Raw genomic sequence first — 20,591 nt, 5'->3', positions numbered from 1 at the left:
TGTAATTTGTTATATAGATATTCTATTGTTTACTCAACCCAGCTTCCTTTAAAAGTTTAGGTCAAATTAATTTCATATTTTAATTAATATATAATATATTGACTAACTCTGTTTATATGGCCTCAGTTTTAACCTTCATATATTCCACCTACACATTTCAGTATTGATATATCGCTTGCAGCTTACACTGAACTGTCTCAACTTTATGCAGGCTTGAAAATTTTCCAGCACACTCAAAGAAAAATACGAAATGCTTTACAAGAAAAAATGGAATTTATATAGACTAGCTGTTTCAATAAAATGGAGAATGTCATCTTGCTGCTAATGGGTCAATAAAAACAAGAGCATCAAAGCATTCGGCCAAACCCACTGAGAATTAAAGTGCAAACACTGAGCACGTCAGCTCTGGCTGGTTCACAAAGACCTATACAGAGCAGAAGATGCTGATATGTTTAGTTTCTAAACTTTTGACTGTCTATGATGTGTGTCATTGCAAAGGCCGACCACCCTGAGCAACACAATGTCCTACTAGAATTAGGGATGGGGGTGGGGTGGGGTGGGGTGGGGTCTAGTCGCTGTTTATGTAGTGGACAAAAAACCCATTGCATGTGGCTATTGATATGTCAACTCCTGTCAGTACATCCTCGAAAAAATACGTACTTCATTGTGTACATTTTTTTGAAAGGTTGAGTATTTCCAAATGAGGTCTATCATGAAATAAATATTTCTCTTTTGTTTTAAAACTGAGTGAATTTTTTAATCTTTCAGTGCAAATGATAAGAATACAGTTCATTTCAGTTTGGAGTTAATGAAAATAAGATATAAGTCTTGTGAGTTTTTTTTTTATTTTTTATTTAATACATTTTGAAGATCTGCTTCTGCACACAGTGACATCTGCCTGCATGTTGGATAAATAATGGCAATGCTTACATTATCTAGCAATAGAAGAAGAACACTTCTTACAAAAGGAAGTAACATGAATAGTGTTATCATTAAATCATCACACTGCACAGCTTCCAGTTCAGTTAATTAAACTCTGCAGGACTGTTGCTGCTCCACATTTCCAGTTTCAAACATTTCAGTGGGAGCTAATGCTTCTCAGTTCATCTCTGTTGTTGGTGACTGTCACACTGCGTAGCCATACTTGCTGTCATATTCTACTGGTGTGCATTTGACTGGTGTACAGCTGTTGCTCGAGCGGGGGTGTGCACATCCTTCGCTGAAAGAGCTCCCTTCGGTCCCACCCACCTGACAGTAAGTCACCTGTGGGTGCTGATTGGTGCTCCGGCTCGTGTGGCGACTGACCGGGCGGCTCTCAGGAGGCGGAACATCCTCCCTATTTGATAGGAGCAGAGCAGAGAGACAAAAAATGACAACATAAGAGAATTTTACCACAGAAGAAATTATGTCAGTTCAGTCATTTGAATTCAGGGAATTGGTGTTTGATACAGGATTTTTATTGAAATTGGCTGAGTTCATGCTAATTATTAGGGTTGTGAATACTCAAATCATTGTTAAGTCACAAGTTTAACAAAATAGAGAAATTTCCAAGAACAACAGATAAAAACTCAACGGTTTTCCATTTACAGGGATATAAAAAGAGAAAAAAAGAGGGAAAAGCTGGATACATATTCTCACAATTATAGAAGCTAGAGTTAAAGGTCCCATATTGTTTTCCCGCATTGAATTGTGATTTCCATGTCTTTCTTGATTATAAAGGTCTAGGTTCTATATTAATACTGGGAAAGTGCTCAGTCCAGCCTGTACTCAGAAACTGAGCCTTAAAACCAGCCATCAGGACTTCTGTAAGTTTGTGATGTCACAACTATACAGTCACCGCCCTCAGCCATGCCCCCTGCAGCGAATCAGAATATGTTCTGATTGGCCACCGATTTGTTGTTACTAGAGCTCCAGAGAGAAGCCTGAGAGAGGAGATTAACATTAAGATGGTTTTTGGTTCTTAAAACCACAAACATGGATATCAAAACTTCAAATAAAACACATCAAAAGCCTAAAATAAGGGACCTTTAAAAGATTACCAATTGACTAACCATTTATTCATTGTTTTAGCACAACTTGCTTTCACTGTACATCCATGAAGGTGCTATTTTTTATGACAGATAACTGAGAACAAAGTAGTTTTGGTTGACTTTTGTGCGTTTTAATCCATATTTAACACAGTGGATACACAGTATTTACTGAGTGAAATAGTCTTGCCCATAGGTGAAGTCTTTGTTAAGTTGAAGGCTCCTCCCAAGAGTTCCCACTCTCACGGAGACCCTGCTTTCACTGCATTTCTTCTACTGAAGGATAAAATCACTCTGGTGCTGGTTTCAACCAGCAAACACTGACAAGAGGCAGAAAGTACTATCTTCCCTCGTCAACACCGCTGCCAACATTCAAGCTTAAAAGCTACTTTGCATTCTGCATTTATGTAACTTTGCAGTACCAGCTGGGATCTTCTCCTCTGTCAAAGGAAACACCCGCACAACTAATCGACTTTGGCATTTTCTACTCCTGTGGAGCCGGTGGAGGCCAAGGACTCAGATTTTTGCTGGTAAAAGGAATAAATTTGCTTTGGTTAAGCTGAAATGGGAAACAATGTGCCTCAAGTCTTTGAGGCTGTGATTCCTGGCTGTGTGTGTGTGTGTGTGTGTGTGTGTGTGTGTGTTGCCATGCAACAAGACAGAACTGTTGCAAACAAGAAATTGAACAAACCAAAGTAAATCAAATTAAACATCAATTGTCTAGTTTTTCTAACCTTTCAAACTTGTTTTGTTCTGGAAGCTATTTGTCTTATCTTTTTACAGAAGTTTGTTCTGAAATTAATTAACCTGCAGACAAATTTAACTGCAAGTATTTCTAATGGCTGTGACTTTATATTGACTCAGACAAACTCAGACACTGCCGACTGAACATAAGCTAGTGAAGTCTTACCCCAAATTTACAGGAGATGCTAGACATCACTACGTTTGATCTACACCGACTTCAACCTCTATCATGCTGTAATCAGCATTACAATCAGGAGCACGGATGGTGGTCGGATCGGTTGTGACATTTTTCAAAATGGAGGTGAAGCTGTTTGATGTAATGGACAAGTGATGTATGTCAAATAAGTAGAGACAGTTCAAAATTGCTGCCCTTTACAGTTTACACTTAAAAGCTGTTGATATCATATCGATCTACCAGTCTGCCTGTCGTGTACGTTAACGTTTTGTTTCTACATTAGCGTTCAATATTGCATTTAAAGCTCTTGATATAAAGCTTGAGTCTGATTTTTTTCACTGTATTCATGTATTTTTTCCGGTGCAGAGAATAGAGTACTTGAACTGGTATAATGCTCTGTGTGACTCATCCCCGAACTTTTCTATCTGCAGTGTTTACCTTGAAAAGTCTGGGAAGTGACAGATGTGAGAGGCACTATTGTTGCGTGGCTCAGATTAGTATGCTTTTCCATCTCTCCCTTATGAGCCTTTCTCAACAATGTCATGTTCATGTGAAGAGAGTTTAACTCCTGTATGTCACTGATATGGAGAAGCCCGTATCAGGATTGTGGCTTGAAGTGCTTCTCTGTCCTCCCACACTGACGCTGCTCCCATATCGACATCTACTTTGAAAGCATGTGGGCTGTTTTCAACGGCATATGTACCACAACTCCAAAATTTTTTGATAGACATTGTTTATTTGCAAAAGGAGAAATCCTCTCAGCGATGTCAGGATTGGAGGTCAGTCGCAAAACATTGCCCCTGGAGCAGCTCAATGCTCATGCTATTCACAGATTTACGTCATAAGAGAACCAACAAAGAGCCTGAACCAGGGCTTTCTGTTTGAGGCTAAGTGCACCACGCTGCCTGTTTCAACTGGTTGCATAGTTTGCACTCTTCCAGAGAGATCTCAACTAAAGTAGTGTTGCTCAATAGCTTAAAAACCTACAAGTGAGAATAAAATGTGAAATATTGGATACTCACAAACATGGATTGTAGAGTTTTGTCCCCGAATTAGATGTCCACCACTTGTAAACTGTGTTCTTATCAAATGATTTGAAGCAGAAAAAGTGTAATTTGCCATTTGATATTAGTCATCCCATTTTATCCGTAGCCTGTTTTCAGAACTTTGAAACTTAAAAGTCATGTTAGAAAAGAAACATCACGGCAAGAACTAAATCTGCATTTTATTGTCTCAAACAAATAGCTAGAATGAGAACATTTTATTGCCAGAAAGGATTTAGATCGAAATAATTCATGTCCTCGTATCCACTATGGTGGAAGCAGTCAGCTTAGTTACCTTAAGTAAACCAACCACCATGCTGTACATAAAAGGAAAGCAAATGAAGTCATTATCTTTAGTGTGCCGAAATTTAAGCCACTAAAGTAGCAAGACCAAACGATGCTTTGAGCTAAAGGCTACCATCAGCATGCTAACATTCTTACAATGACAATGCTAGCATGCTGATGTTGCTTAGGTAATTTTTACTATGTTCACCATTAGTTTAAATCTAGTGTGACAAAGCCATCTAACATGAATGAATATTTTTCATTGCCCTACTGTTTGTAATATGTCATATGATTTTTGTAACATGATTTATGCTTAGGTTTGTTTGATTTGTTGCAGTGCTCCTTCTTGCTATTGCTGTATTTGGAATATGAGTGCACCTATTGGCTACATTGTGCTTGACTCTCTTATACAGCTCACCTGTGCTTCATTGTAACACTGTTGCCCGTTTGCACACCGATGAAGAGTGGCTGTCTGAAACGACCATGCGATGCATTAACACACAATTTAAGTGGAGCGCTGTGCTACTCTTGATTTTTGATCTTTTCCTTTGAGGATTCAGCACGCACCTATACAAACTGGGTTTGAAAGACTCATGACCTAATCTATCCTTCAAAGGCAGCCACCTGAGTTACTGTAATTGCTGTTTGCCAGCATGTACTCTTGGGTTCAAACCAAACACAACCGTCACACACTTTTTCAAACAGATGTTTTTCCTGGACCTTCACAATGATGAAACAGATTGAGTTATCAAAGCACTAAAATAGCATTAAGTCTTTATGTCATGTTTTTGTTTTGGACTGTATACATTTTGTTTTATTTTATTCTACTTATAAATACATGAATACATTTTAAATGTTGTTGTAATGTATTCCTTTTCCTTATGTAAAGCACCTCAACTAGAATACTTGAGTTTTATAGAATATTGTTTGACCTCAGCAAATGTTTTTTTTAAAACAACAACAAAGTACATCTAGGCATGAAATCTGTTGATCTCTACTATTTTATTCTGAGAGGTATGTAAACATTTGAAAGTGGCCTTGACTGACACTGATATGCATTCCTGAAATTGTTTTTTTTTGTACAAGCCTGTATATATTCACAGGGCAGAGGGCAAACTGTGCTGCCAGCCTTATATGAAAGTAAAATTTAAAAAATTCACTTGAGAAAAGACAGTTTGTCACAACATACTTATGTAACTGTGCTAGATTTTCCTCATGCTGTAGAAACATACTGTGTGTGTGTGTGGTAGCACAACTGTTGTTTGCAGACTCTGCTGTTTGGGGAAACATTACATTTAAACTCTTCTTTTGAATTTGTGCAGAAGAGTCTGTGGAGAGCAGGGTTTGAACTCCAAACCAGACAAAATAGGACTATTTGTTCTTGTTTATATGGTTCATCTACTCAAAAGAGTGTTTCCTGCTAAGACAGTAACTCAGCTTTTTAAGTCTCATACCTCAAACTAATTCTCACTTTCTTAACAAAATGAACAACAGCAGTCATTTTCTTTCTTTTCTTTCTCTCTGACAACTCCTATGAATTCCAAATGTGGGATCTGTTATAAAAAAAGCAGAACTTGAGATGTTTCTATTTACATTTGTGCAATAGTGCACAATAAAATTGCAAGAATGCAATGTATGAGAAGGCAGAGAGAGAAAAACCTGTGTGTCTCATTGGAGAAAAGTATCAGGTGTTGCCATGTTTCCTATTGATGCATCAAGGTGATCATGAATTGTTCGGCATTTTGGGAAATGCATTATTATTGGAGTTAGACGACAAAATCAAAACCACTCTCATATCTTTTTGTGAAATATAAAGCTAAGCTGCCATTTAGCTTAGCTTAGTTAGCTTGTCTCTGTCTAACTAACAAACTATGCCTACTAGCACCTCTAGAGTCAATGCGTTCTATCTCATTTGTTAATTTCGTAAAAAAAAACAAAGTGTAGAAACACAATGCACTATTTAATGGGGGTTTAATGTGTCTGACTATTTCTTTGCCAGGCACAGCAACTCCTTGAGTCTCTGCTGAAAAAGAAAAAAAATTGTGAGGCACATAACCCCAATAAAATGGTAGATAGTCATTTTACGCTTTTTGTGCACAGACGAGGAATGACGGTTCATGAGCTTTAGAGGTGCTAGCAGATGGATTTTGTTACAAATGAAAAAAATCCAGGCTAAGTGTTTCCCTTTGTTTCAAGTATTTATGCTAAGCTAAGCTAAATGTCCCCTAGCTTTGGCTTCATATTCAATGGGCATATGTGGTATTGATCTTCTCATCTAACTCTGGCAGAAAGCAAATAACATTGTTTTCCATGTCAAACTTTTGCTTTAACACATCATTGGATTTAAATGTAGTATATCCACTGTGTTTCTTAATTGTATGTACTGAAAGCTGAGTACAAACTTTAATTTAAATGACATACATAAACAGTATATGAATGCTGCAAGCCTGAGACAAGAACCCCCAGGAGGGTTTGTTGACACTAGAAAGCTTCTTGTGTTTCCAACTCTAAAGAGAGATGGAGACGATCAACAAGAAGAAAGGGTTTGTAACTTTTAATGAATCCCACTCACTCTCGACTTTCAGTGGAAGTGTACGCCAGAACTGATGTATACTTACAATGTCAGCAATTATATTTGCATCAATATATCTGAAGAAAATCAGTTTGCTTTTGCACTCTTCACATAAAACCTCGGATTTTCTTCAGGATTTCATCAAATTGCTCTGCACAACGAGATGCTTCGTATTAGACTGCAGATGACGCTCTCTGCATAATTAAATGGTGGAGAGATTGTGCACATGGGAAAATAAAATGAAATCATAACATTTGGAGGAGCCCTGTCTGAGGGGTCTAGAATTGAAACGTCTCTTTTTCCATTTCTATTCATGTTGTATTTACATATTTCTTTCCTGATTTTAACTCAAGTCTAGGATTTTGTTTCTATTCGTTACCAAATGGCTTTGAAGTGTGTTGTTTTGTATCCTGTAATGCTCATTCATAATTGCCTCTGTCTTTTAAAGTTCAGTTGTTGATGTCGTGCTTTTGATGATGGTTCTTATTCTTTTTTTTTTTATTTTGTGTCTCATGAAGCCGAAAACATCTTATTATCCCTGCTTTATGCATATATAAAAATCTGCAGTGCACATAATATCCAAACATTCATAACCTTTAACATAAGCTAACAAAACTACTCAACACTAAAAAAGGCAGAAATTTCTTACTCGTGGGATTTTTTGGTGATAAATGAGGACCAGGAGAAACTTGCCAGACCGTATGTGTGGATTTGTTCTTTCCTTTCAGCAGCACAGTAGTATAACTATCAAGCTGCCAGCATCTTTATAAGTCTGCCCTGCTGTCTCTGCTATAGTGCTGTACAGTACCTGATCTCATTGGAGAACTCCTTGTCATAGTGATATCTGTTGCTCAGCTTCCAGTAAAGAAGTCCAATTATTACCAGCAGGATGATGATGAGGAGCAGAGAGCCCACGACGGTGCCGACTATCACAGCTGCTCTGTTTGGAGCTGTAAAATCAGTATGAATAACAAGGAATTATTTCAAAAGCTCTGTGATAGAAAAGAAGTGTGAAGAAACCATTGTACTGTTTATTGTCCAGTGTAGTGATTCCTAACTCTCCTGGCTTATGACTCTCTAAAGTTAAATAATGTCTTCTCACAACCCCTCAGTACAGGTTGTATTGTCTTTATCCGCTGAAAATCATACACCACCAAAAAGTAATTTTTTCCTTCAAGGAAATTCATTTCCTTGAAGAAAACACAACCTTGTTTTACAGGAATAGTTCAACATTTTGGGAAATATCCTTATTTGCTTTCTTGCCAAGACTTAGATGAGAAGAGCAATGCCACTCTCATCTGTGCACTACATTTGAAATGCCAGTAGACTGCTAGCTAAGCTAACAAACTTTGTTAGCTTACAAACAAAGCCAACAAAGCTTTGGAATTGAAATATAGCTACCCTAGCTCTGTCCTGAGGTAACAAAATTATATAAAGCCAAATAATTAACCCATTATATCTCATTTTTTAGTTGTTATCCATACAAATATCAGAGTGTCAAAACATCACGTTGTGTTTTTTACAGGAGGTTATTAAATTTTTCAATTGGAGCAGTAACTTCCTACACATTATCTGGACAGTAGCCCAACTAGTTTTTGGCCTTTCACATTTAGCCTACCTCTAGGCAAAAAGCAAAATAGCATATTTCTGAAAATGTCTGTATTCATTCACTATTGCAATAGTTCTTAGGCATTCTTTAGCAGAAATGTAAAAATATGAAGATACATCCAGTTTTCACTGGATAGAGATATGTGAGCAACTCAGCCAAAGAATGACAAAAACACAATGTTTTCTACTCAGACTTTCATTTCTTAAATGTTTCAAAATCCTCAAGAGGTATAATTAACCAATTTATCACAAGAAACACATCAAACATCCTAGAAAAGTAATATATATATATATATATATAAACTTCTTATTCTATATATTCTCATTAATCATCTTGCAAATTCTTTGTGAGCGTTTTTCTGAGCCTGAGGGCTGGAACTTCTGTTCTAGGATGGCACACTGCACTTGAAATGAAAATGAATGGTTCCCTGCCTAAAGCCAAAAATCTGAGCACTGAGACTTTGAGTTATGGACTCGACAAGATGTAAGACGGAGGTCTGCTCCACAGATCAGGAGGCACACAAAGACAAACTCATTTTATGGATCCACAGAATGCAGTGCGCTTGTTTGAGTCTGAGTCCAGGGATGATTTATTCTATAATGGTATGCTGAATCACTGACTGTACTCCCTAATGCTGCTCTCACAGTCACCAGATTCATTCCCCTATGAGACAGCTCTGGTATGTCTTCTGGTTTCTGGTCTTGCTCAGAGCTGTTCACAGGTATTACTGTACATGGACTGTCCTCCTTTAAGGGAGTTTTATTTTACATTTGCACACTCTTGTCAACTAATCAAAGCTGATGAGATGCTTTTAATCAGCCTTTTTTCATATTTCATTCACGCCTGATAAAGCTGTTAAAGACTGTCGACACACAAATCATTTCAGCATTACTCATGAGTGTGTAATGCTGAAATGATTACTCTGACAAAGTGAAATGATGACAAGTGGATGGCTAAAAACTTCTGTGAATAAAGTTACTTCTTGCCATTGACTGTGACCTCCTGTCTAAACGACATAATAAGGATGATTCACTGATGTTACTGAGCACTGTGATTAAAACCTGCAGTGTTTCTGTGTTTCTGTGTGTGTGTGTGTGTATGTGTGTGTGTGTGTGTGTGTGTGTGTGTGTGTGTGTGTGTGTGTGTGTGTGAGAAGTGGAGCAATGAAGAGATTGTGGCACAACCACAAAGAGAGACGACTTAAGAGGATGAAATCTAGGTCTTTCACGACCATGTGAGTGTGTCATGCATGATGTTTGTCAACAGCAGCCATTCTGCGCAGGGGTGCATGCATTCTCTTACGTTTATTCGCTCTCAGGTTGATCATGCAGTGTTCAGTTCCAACAGCATTGTTCACCTCACAACGGTAGATTCCTGCAAAGCTCTGCGAGTGGTTGCTGATTTTCAGCTCCCCAGTCACACTGTCTGAGAGAGAGAGGCATGCACAAGCATAGATTAACACATGCAGTACACGTTGTGCATACAAGAGCCTGAAATGAAGTAAACAGTAGGTGGGTTTTTCTACATGAAGAATAATTTAAAGGGGTTATTTCTACTTTTTCTCTGATTGATGATGGGGAACAAGAGTGGGTGGTGGTGATTATCGCTTGATGAAAGCTTTGGTCATCGTTGTGTTTATAATACGCCCTCTGAGCAGTGCTACGTCTGCAGGGCAGTTTGGAGGCTACAGTGAGTTGCAATCGCTATCCAAAAGTGACGAGACATGCATGCTAACTTCAGCTAAAGAAAATATGTGATAGAGACAAAAGTTAACATTAACGTTGATTTCCTTCACTTGAGACAGCTCTTGGCGAGTGAAGGAATGAAGTTTGATGCTGAACTCGCAAAATTTATTCTAGACTAGTAAGTAAGCAGCTGTTAATGCTAACACTGGCTATGTAGCCATTGCAAAACTTACAAATAGCTCCTTTAAGGCTTTTTCAAGCTTGTTGTTTTTGGTATTTTATGATTTTGCATGAAAAATATGTAGATTTGTTTGTGTTCACATAGATTTTCACCCATTATGTCTGCAGGCAGCCAAAACTAGATGTGTTTTCCATTGCAGGAGGACACCAATCAATGCAGTATACAGTAAATGACGTCGAGAACGTCTCAGGAAATATTTCATTTTATAAAGAGGGAAATGAAAATGGGGAGAAGAAATCAAAAAGCTGCTGTTGATGCTCCTTGCAATGGAGTTCTGCAAATCATTATTTCCTGATGATATTTTCTATTATTCTGGATGGTTTTCATTTGAATAAGCAGAATAAATGCTGATCCCTTTCTCTTTGAAAATAAAAATAATAAGCACATACTGTACATTGGAAAAGAAGAAGATGTTCATTGAGTATTGCTCACACAGAATCAAATACAGAACCACACATCTCCAGCCCACAGCCCAAAACACAGACACACACACAAACACATGCACACACACACACACCTACACATACATGTTCTCTTTGATGTGTAGTAGCATTGTGACGTCAGCAGAGGTCACACTTACTCTGTGTGGCTGTAGCAGGGATGGGGCCTGCGCTTTCCCTCCTCCACGTGTATTTTAAGGGAGTGGAGCCTTTTGCAGACTGGCAGTGCAGCGCCACAGCCTCGCCAACCAGCTCCCCTCCCTCCACCCAGCACTTAGGCGCAGACGGCTTCACTAAAACCATACAACAAATGGATAAATTTTATGCTGTCATTTCCATTCTGTTTCTTAAAAAAAAACAAAAAAACACTACAGCTTAATAGCTTCAGGATGGAATGGGAGGAACATTGTGATGCTTGGAAAACTGGAATTTACACCATATAAGATAAGTGAAAAAAACTATTTGAGGCATCTTAAAATGAATGCCTTTGTTAGATAATAAAAAAAATATTTGAACATCAATGTTATGGGATGAATCCTTGATGGGGGATGAATGCTTGATGAGTTCATGATGACTGGGCTTAAACCCAACACTGTTCTGTTCTGAAAGGGTGAAAAAGGATAGAAACTGGTATTGATTAAGGTGAGGTTGATTAACATTAAAAGATTTGAAGGTCGTTTCCCCTGCAACATTTCACACGTTTGAGTGTGGTCATCTCAATTTACACAAAAGTAGAAGGAACACATTTTCACACATTTTCATTACCACTTGTCCTGTTCAGGATCATACAAACAGCCCGGTCTATAAAACCACTTTCAGTTTGCTGTCAGCATGAAAACAGCTGTTGGCTGTCGGCTGCCGTATGAGGCTTTGGTATGGATAATTATTTAACAAGGTGCTTGTTTCATCTCATACAGCTTTTGTATCAAGCCGAGTGTTAAAAGTCAGTGTGAGAGTAGAGAACTAAGAAATAATTTAGCTCTAACAAGTCAGTTGTCCCTCTGATTATGCAAAATAAATGCATCAGTTGATCAAAAAATCTGTTTCGTCTAGGAAATGATTTGTTGAACAAGCTCCAAAGTCGAGGCCTCCAGCACTGGATGCTTGTAAACCTGCTGAAACTGAGCTCGATGAAGGTGATTTAGGCTAAGGGTTTTATTTTTGGATATAATTGGCCACATTAGGCTGTTTGGGTCATTTTAAAGTGAAACAAACATTAAATCAGTCATCAGACGTGTCCACATAATCTTTTTTTTTTTTAACTATTTCTGTTCCAAGCAGCCTCATATAATATTAACCTTAATAAGAATTAAATTCTGAGAGACTTACTCGTATAAAAGTCCTGAACAAATGAACAAAAAGGACAAGCCCATACAGAAGTGTAATATATGACATATACTATGTCCCTATATCCAGAGTGATGATATATGTCACCTATAAGGTGATGTATTATTATCACATATATACATCCTCTGGATATATCGAGATAAAAGTTTAGTAAAACTTGTATATGTACATATATAAAAAATATTTATATGATGATTTTTTTATATGGTATAACATGTGACAACAGATGTTTACCATATGAATTAAAAAAAAAAAATCCCATTCTAGGAAAATAGTCTCAGACTTTTGGGACTCACTTTATATAATATCAACATATAGCCTATTGACAGGCTTTGGGGTAGATAGACCTTTTTGTAACATATGTCGCCAATATAAGTATGCACACATAAACATACATATTTGTATCGGCTAGACATTTATGTCAATTTTTGAAATTGTTCCAAGTTCTAATAGGTTTTATGTATCATTTTTACATACATATTTTTATTTCATATGTACATACGTATATTTCATATATTCAATATATATATATACATCACATTTGCATAAGGGTTTCATGTGCAGTACTGTATCTTTTGTTAATCAAATTACAGTAATTGATTAAGTTCAGTGAAGTTATAGAGAAATAAAAATCAGAGCTCTGATTACCTGCAGCTTTGACTGAACATAGAATGAGTTGCTTTAAGAAAACTTACTACAAAGCTCTAAACTCCCCCTTTAAAACTATATATTCTGAGGGACCACATTCCCATCCCTGTAGTTTCAACAGAATACATTTTTTTAACGGAGCCAGATATTTGCTCAATCGTGAAACATCACTGTAGGAACTTATTTGATACAGTATTCAGGATTAAAGTCATAATAAATAAATCTGCCAATGAGGTGACTTTCTTCCACCCGAGCTACTACTCAGGCTCTTCAAACAAAGTGAGTTGGACTAGAATCAAGTAAAGTACTTTACTTCTCTGGCAAATCCTAGGACTGAAGACACAAAAAATGGTTCTAATTGAAGTGTTATTTCAAATTACTATCACCTTTTTTCAGTCTCTCATCAACCTCTTATCCTGTATTGGTTTCAGTCTCAGACAAAGACATCCTACAGTTCATTCCTTCAGTTAATTCATCTAATCGCTGTGGTCAAAACTGTGACCACAGCTTCCTCTGTCAAGGCCCTCATCTCTGTCTGCTCAGTGAGAGGTGGGAAACTGTTAAACAGGAATAAAAATAGCAAAGGTAGAGTTTTGGTTGATGTGTCTTTGTGATGTATTGTTCCAAGTCATGTAGAGCTTTAGTCTTTTTCAGAATGAATGGGTTAAGCACTAGAGAAAATTGCACCATTTGACCTAAAATTAAGGAGCAATTACTCGTTAAATAATATTTCTTTTACAGAGCAAAAACTTGACTGTCAAAAGTCTTTTATAACTGTAGACACTGAGAAAACCATTATCTGAGTTTTTGCTGACATCTATGCGACCTTTAACAAAACTGACCTCCACAAACCACTAATGAGTATATGGAATCTTTGCAGTAATCTTGTAGTAGTCTTAAAAGATAAAACCATACCTGATAGGAGGTACCCTGAAATTTTCTTTTGCAAACTGTGCACTGGCATGTGACAAGGAAACCTTTGGTAGAATAGGCATCCCACAATATCAAAAGTAAATTGTGCAGCTGCTTTTCCCATAAAACCAAACAATAACACAGCTGTCAGATGTGATGGCCATATATGATGCAGTCAGGTGACATGTGTTAACCCCAGCATTCGACCCAATGCCCGGTCTTACCCATTACCACCAGTGACACCTTGCGCATGTCGACTCCAGGTGATTTCTTCACTTTACACTGGTATGTTGCACTGTGAGCAGGTGACAGCAGAGCGATTGAGAGTGAGGCGTCACCCATCGAGGGGTCGTGAGCAGTGAAGCTGAGCCCTTTTGCGAGAGCGTGGTTCCCATGGAGATATTTAGTGCCACTGCTATAGGACATCAGCTGACGGAAAACAATGAATAAAAGAAATATGAGCAACAAATGACCGTGAATGACACTTATTAGAGATGCATTACTTTACAAATGACTAAATGCAACGGTAAAGAGGTGCCAAACCCATCGAGAATTACCACCAACTCTGCAGCTCTACTGAAAGTTTTGGTCTCTTTTAGCTCATTGTTTTGGTTTTTTGGCACATTTACTGTGCAGTTCAGCCTCCACACATGTCAACCTTGTTTCCAGCAGCAACAAGCAGCTGTCTTCAGTAAACAAGCTCTGGTAATCATACTGTACACTACCCACTCAGCACCAAAAAGCAGACAGAAAAACTAGCTGGTGAAGAATGTGTAATACAGAGACATTACAGAGTAACATAGATCAGGAGGGCAGACATACAGCCCCAGATGAATGCTAATGTTGCTGTCTCACTGGAACGATAATGTTTTTTCCTGTCTGCTGGATTTTGTAAATAGCTAATTATCTGCTAACAATCTGCTAGTGATATGACAGCTAATTTTTGAGTTTTTCTGCCCTCTAGTGGACAAAAATATATGAGGGCAGCTTTTAAGTTTGCAGTGGGTAAACATTTTTATTTGTTTACAGTAAAGAGTTGAAAAGGAAAGTACTGTTCAAGTATTCAATTTGCACAAGAACCAGTCATTTACATTGGTCACTTGTCTACAACAGCCCCTGGTCAATCCTTATAAATGTTCTCTTCCTGAGGGCAGAGATGAGGAGGAAAAAAACCTCCTTGCAAGTCTCCAACACTGATGACTTATTTAATTTAAAAGGCAAATGGGATAAACAACTAATTCCTGTGAAATTAAGAAGGTGGTTGGACTTCATCCACACTCCAGTCTCCTGGACTGAATTCTGATTTAGACTAATAGAGGCACAAGCATGTCACATGAGGTTAAGAATTTGCAATGTGGTGTGAAATCTGAATGGATTAGATTTTTTAGAGATGCTTAGGGACTAAGGTTGTATAGTGGTTTCTAGCCTTTATGTTAATCTAGTTGTGTTGCATTTCTTCTGGACCTACAGAGTCTTTTTTAGTCAGTGCACAGGAGGTTAGCTGAAAATACAAAAATACATTAATACATCTTACATTTACTTTTACTCATATGGCAGATGACTTGCAAGTGAGAGACAACACTGAGGCTTCAGTGCAGTAGGAGACCTTGAAGGAAGTACTGAGTACTAAATCCGTTCAATAAGGCAAAGTGCAAGGAGATCAGGTAAAGAAGTGCACTGAAAGTGCAGAGATGAGTCTTGAAGAGATCTTTTTAAGATAGAGTGGAATGCCCAAGCTCTAATAGCAGGGGTGAGCATATATGTCTTCAGCATATATGAAGAATACAGTTCCAAGAATAAATGAAAAGTTAGATCTTTTCTTTCTAGGTTTTTATATTTTCTGTACAATTAGCACCAAATTGAATAAAATCCTTGAATAATATGCTTTTGGAAATTGTTGGTACCTAGAAAATGATTGCAAGTTGATGAATTCTGCTTTATAATCCACATATATGAGACACTAAATATAGATTTATAGTATGATTTGCATCATTCTTGTTCAGCTTCTTACCATCTGATCTTTCTGTGTGGTGTCTGGACTGAGCATAGACCACTCGATGTCAAGTTCTCCGGTGTCAAGGGTGCCCGGCGTGTACCTGCAGCCCAATGTCACGCCCTCTCCCTCAGCCGTCTGGATGGTCTGTGGGCCCGTGGATGTCACCTGCATCCCTTGTGCACACCTCAACTCTTCAGAAATTCAGACAAGTCTTTAAAATTAATCACAGTCACATATCGGCTGTTTCTTAATCCCTGCTTTTAATCCTCAAGGATAAGTATTATTTTTATACATTCACTGAATCACAGTGCATGGTTTCCATGCACACAGTTTTTATGGATAGGTTTAATATTGATTCAGATTCTTTTTCAAAGGATGCCTAACTAAGAAAGCAATAAAAAACACAAACATAGCAGCTGTAGCCAAATTCCACTCAGGAATATATAAGGGATTTAGAGGAATGATATTAAGAGCTTTTTAAGACCCATTTCATACAGTGCTTAAAATGCAAAAAGAGCTCAATAAGCTGCACTTCAAAAAAAAAAAAAATAGAGTCAAAGGTTAAACGTGTGCTGAACAGTTTTTGGTCTTCAGGCTCTGTGCTTCAGTGCATTCAGTTTGAAATAAAATAATGGACACTACATTAAAGAGCCAAGCTTTAATTTGATTCGGTTTACATCAATATTGAATGAACTATGTGTGAGATAGCGCCCTTTTAACACAGAGTGCCCCAATTGCGGGGGTTCAAAAGTAATTGGACACCTGGCTGCTGAATGTTTCATAGGCAGCCGTGCATCTTTTCAACGTTAGGTCATGGACAAAAGAATTCACACGTGCCTCAGAGCTGATTGAGAGCTGTCATTTAGAGCAGTCTGTCAATACAAGGAGTAAATAGATGACCAAAGTGAAGAAGATAATGTGTCTGAAAATGTACATATCAAAGGTAGTTAGTTTTGACTAAAATCAACAGTTGGGTATGGAAACTAAAAAGCAGGGAAACTAGAGAATGGTAAACAAGCTGGGGAACTGTGGAGCACCAGGAAAATCATTTGCATGGTGAAGAAAAATCCCTTTATGACAGCACTGCGAGTCACACATGCTCTAGAGGATGTGGACGCCTGGTGGACATGTTTCCTTGTCAACGATCAAGAGGAGGCTTTGTGACCTCAACCTCAGAGGATTCACCACAATATGCAGACTCCTGCTAAGCGTCAAGAACAGAAAGGCCAGGCAGGAGTTCACGAAAACATATGAAAATAAACAAGTAGATTTCTAGAACAAAGGCCTACGGGGGACTGATGAAACAGAAATACAAATAATGGAAAGAGGGAAGGGTGGAGAGAAAACAGGAAGAGCTGACCCAAAACCACCACCTTGTCTGTCAAACAAGGTTGCTGGTTCTCTCTCAACATGCACACTGGCATATTGATGATCTCACAACTGACGGAAGCAACAGGAAATGCATCAAAAATCATCGGACGACATTTCATCATCCATCCATAAAGATTCGGGCCAATGCACTTTTCAGGGTGAGGAAGTGGAATATCCTTGACTGATAGAGTCAATCACCTGATCAATCTGATTGAGCTGCAGTCCACCTGCTGAAGACCAGACTAAAGACAGAGATCACACAACAAGCATGTGCTGAAGGTGGCTGCAGTGAAGAGAGAGCATCACCAGAGAAGATAAGTGTCTGCTGATGTCTATGGGTAGAAGACTTTAGACAGTCATTGACTGCAAAGGACATTACACAAAGTATTCAATTGAAGATGATTTTATCTGACTTTATGTGTATCTTCAATATTTTCAATATCTGTTTTATATATAGATATATATATATCTATTAGTTTTAGAAGCATGTTGTACAGTAAAAGAAAAGTCATTAACCGTGCAGGGCATTCATTCCAGTTTTTTTTAACACATAAAAAAAATATACATGTGTCAAATTAGACGTGCATTTGAATTAAAAGCCACAACCTCAAGAGAAAAGGAAAAACATATGTCGGGAGTCAACAACAGTCATCTGGAGGCATAATCTCAAAGCCTGATTGGATGGACTGTGAGCACCATGGTAACACATGCACTATGTCATACCACTGAGGCCTAAAGCTCAGCAGAGATGAGACATGAAGCTGATGATCATTTGTACTTACTCAATGCCAGTGTCATGAAATACAGTGGAGTAGTTTAGTAGATAACACAGAGAACAGACAGTGTTGTATGGCTGTGTTGTCTTGTGTTTATGAGCTCATGTGTTTGTTATTCTTACCTGTGCTCAAGAGAGTCGCAGTGCATAGCAAGAAGCAAGAGAGCCAGGGAAGGCAGTTGAGGGAGGAGAATGACCTCCAGCGACTGCAGCTTTGTCTCAACATCGTTTTCCTGGTCCAGATGAAATCAACTACAGCAAGTGGTCAAAAACAGAAAGAGAGTGCATGTGTAACATGTGCTTTCAACTCAAGGCCGGCCTGAGGCATAAGTCAACTAAACGGCTGCTTAGGACCCCCGCAGCAACCAAGTGCACTTCAAATGCCCCACGAAACCTTATATATATATATATATATATATATTTTTTTTTTTTTTTTTTTTTTTTTTTCTATGCCTTACCATAATATGACGTTATTATGACATTTTATGCCTTACTAAACTATGATGTTTTTATGACGTTTTATGCCTAAGTATACTATGATGTTTTTATGCCTTAATATACTATGACGTTTTTATGCCTTACTATACTGTGACGTTTTTATGATATTTAATGCCTTTCTATACTGTGATCTTTTTATGACATTTTATGCCAGACTATACTAAAATGTTTTTATGATATTTTATGCCTCACTATACTATGACATTTTTATGCCTTACTATACTGTGACGTTTTTATGATATTTAATGCCTTTCTATACTGTGATCTTTTTATGACATTTTATGCCAGACTATACTAAAATGTTTTTATGATATTTTATGCCTCACTATACTATGACATTTTTATGCCTTACTATACTGTGACGTTTTTATGACTTTTTTTATGCCTTACTACACTATGACGTTTTTATGACATTTTTTGCCTCACTACGATTACGATCTCTTTATGACATTTTATGCCTTAGTATACTAATACGTTTTTTCATTCCTAACTATACTATGATGTTTGTATGACATTTTATGCCTTACTATACTATGACATTTTTATGCCTTACTATAGTATGATGTTTTTATGCCTTAGTAAACTATGATGGCCTTACTATGTTACAAAGTTTTCATGCCTTACTACACTGTGGCATTTTTATGACATTTTATGCCATGCTATACTGTGATGTTTTATGCCTTACTATACTATAACTTTTTTAGTCCTTACTATACTATGATGTTTTTATGCCTTACTATACTATGATGTTTTAATGCCCTACTATACTGTGACGTTTTTTTGACCTTTTATGCCTTAGCATACTGTGACATTTTTATGCCTTACTATATCATGACATTTTTATGCCTTACTATATCATGCCTTTTTATGCCTTCGATACTATGATGTTTTTATGCCTTACCATAATATGACGCTATTATGACATTTATGGCTTACTAAACTATGATGTTTTTATGCCTTACTACAATGTTGCATTTTTTTGACATTTTATGCCATACTATGCTATGACGTTTTTATGCCTTACTATACTATAACTTTTTTAAGCCTTACCATACTATAATGTTTTTATGATATTTACTATACTACAATGTTTTTATGCCTTACTATACTCTGACATTTTTATGACATTTTATGACTAACTATAATATGATGTTTTTATGACATTTTATGCCTTACTTGTTATGATGATTTTATGACTACTATAGAATGATGTTTTTGATGTTTTTATGCCTTACTATACTGTGTTGTTTTTATAAGATTTTATGCTAGACTATATTATAATGTTTTTATGACATTTCATGCCTTACTTGTTATGACGTTTTTATGACTACTTTACTATACTATATATGTTTTTATGTGCTTTCATGCCTTAATATACTTTGACATTTTTATGACATTTTATTCCTTTGTATACTATGACATTTTATGCCATACTATACTATGACATTACAACCTTTCTATACGTTATTATGACATTTTATGCCTTAATATACTATGACATTTTTATTCATTGTTATACTGTGAAGTTTTTATTACATTTTTTGCCTTAGTATACTATGATTCTTTTAATGACATTTTATGCCTTTCTAGACTATGATGTTTTTTGACGTTTTCATGGGTTTCTATACTTAGACTGTTTGATGAGGTGGGATCATGGTGCAATGGTTAGACATACTACCTCTCAATGAGGAGGTTGTGGGTTCAAATCCCAGACATGTTGTCTTTGTTCATGTTTTTATGACTATTATAATATAATTTTTTTTAAAGTTTTTATGCCTTTCTATACTGTGATGTCTTTATGAAATTTTTTGTCATACTATACTGTGTTGTTTTTATGACATTTAATGCCATCCTGTACTATGTAATTTTATGCGTTACTATACTGTGACATATTTATGCCTTATTAAACTGACATTTTTATAATATTTTATGCATTATTATACTATGATGTTGTCATGACATCTTATGCCTTTCTATATGATGACTTTTTCGACATTTTCATGTGTTTCTATTCAACTCGAGAAGTTGGATCATGATGTAGTGGTTACACATCCTGCCTCTTGATGAGGAGGTTGTGTGTTCGAATCCCAGACATGTTGTCTTTCTTGGTGGAGTTTTTATATTCTCCTGCATTCTACAGGCATGCACATATGCCTGAATATACTGTGATGTTTTTTAACGTGTTTATGCCTTATTATACTGTGTTTTCCTATGACATTTTAT

The 20,591-nt window shown here is 37.0% G+C and overlaps 1 protein-coding gene across 1 annotated transcript; it reads right to left on the bottom strand.

Moving 5' to 3' along the window:
• Window positions 1-1,125: 1,125 nt before the first annotated feature.
• Window positions 1,126-15,895, bottom strand: LOC111237499 (coxsackievirus and adenovirus receptor homolog). Its single transcript, XM_022766622.1, has 6 exons — window positions 15,740-15,895; window positions 13,953-14,157; window positions 10,962-11,114; window positions 9,758-9,880; window positions 7,655-7,796; window positions 1,126-1,336 (listed from the first exon to the last, which is right to left on the bottom strand). The coding sequence occupies exons 1-6, from the start codon at window positions 15,893-15,895 to the stop codon at window positions 1,126-1,128; spliced, it is 990 nt and encodes a 329-aa protein (XP_022622343.1).
• Window positions 15,896-20,591: the final 4,696 nt, after the last annotated feature.

This window comes from Seriola dumerili, unplaced genomic scaffold (assembly GCF_002260705.1).
Source record: "Seriola dumerili isolate Sdu_G_001 unplaced genomic scaffold, Sdu_1.0 BDQW01000877.1, whole genome shotgun sequence".
Classification (NCBI taxonomy): Eukaryota; Metazoa; Chordata; class Actinopteri; order Carangiformes; family Carangidae; genus Seriola; species Seriola dumerili.
Note: the sequence above shows the minus strand (reverse complement) of the source record. Positions and strands in the feature narration are given on the sequence as shown.

Excerpts from the sequence above, each read along its gene's own strand:
- LOC111237499 (XM_022766622.1), bottom strand. The coding sequence starts at position 15,895 with ATGCAGGTGACATCCACGGGCCCACAGACCATCCAGACGGCTGAGGGA. Across the intron at positions 11,115-13,952 it reads GGTGTCACTGGTGGTAATGG|TGAAGCCGTCTGCGCCTAAG; the intron begins GTAAGACCGGGC and ends GTATGGTTTTAG. Across the intron at positions 9,881-10,961 it reads CCCTGCTACAGCCACACAGA|ACAGTGTGACTGGGGAGCTG; the intron begins GTAAGTGTGACC and ends TCTCTCTCTCAG.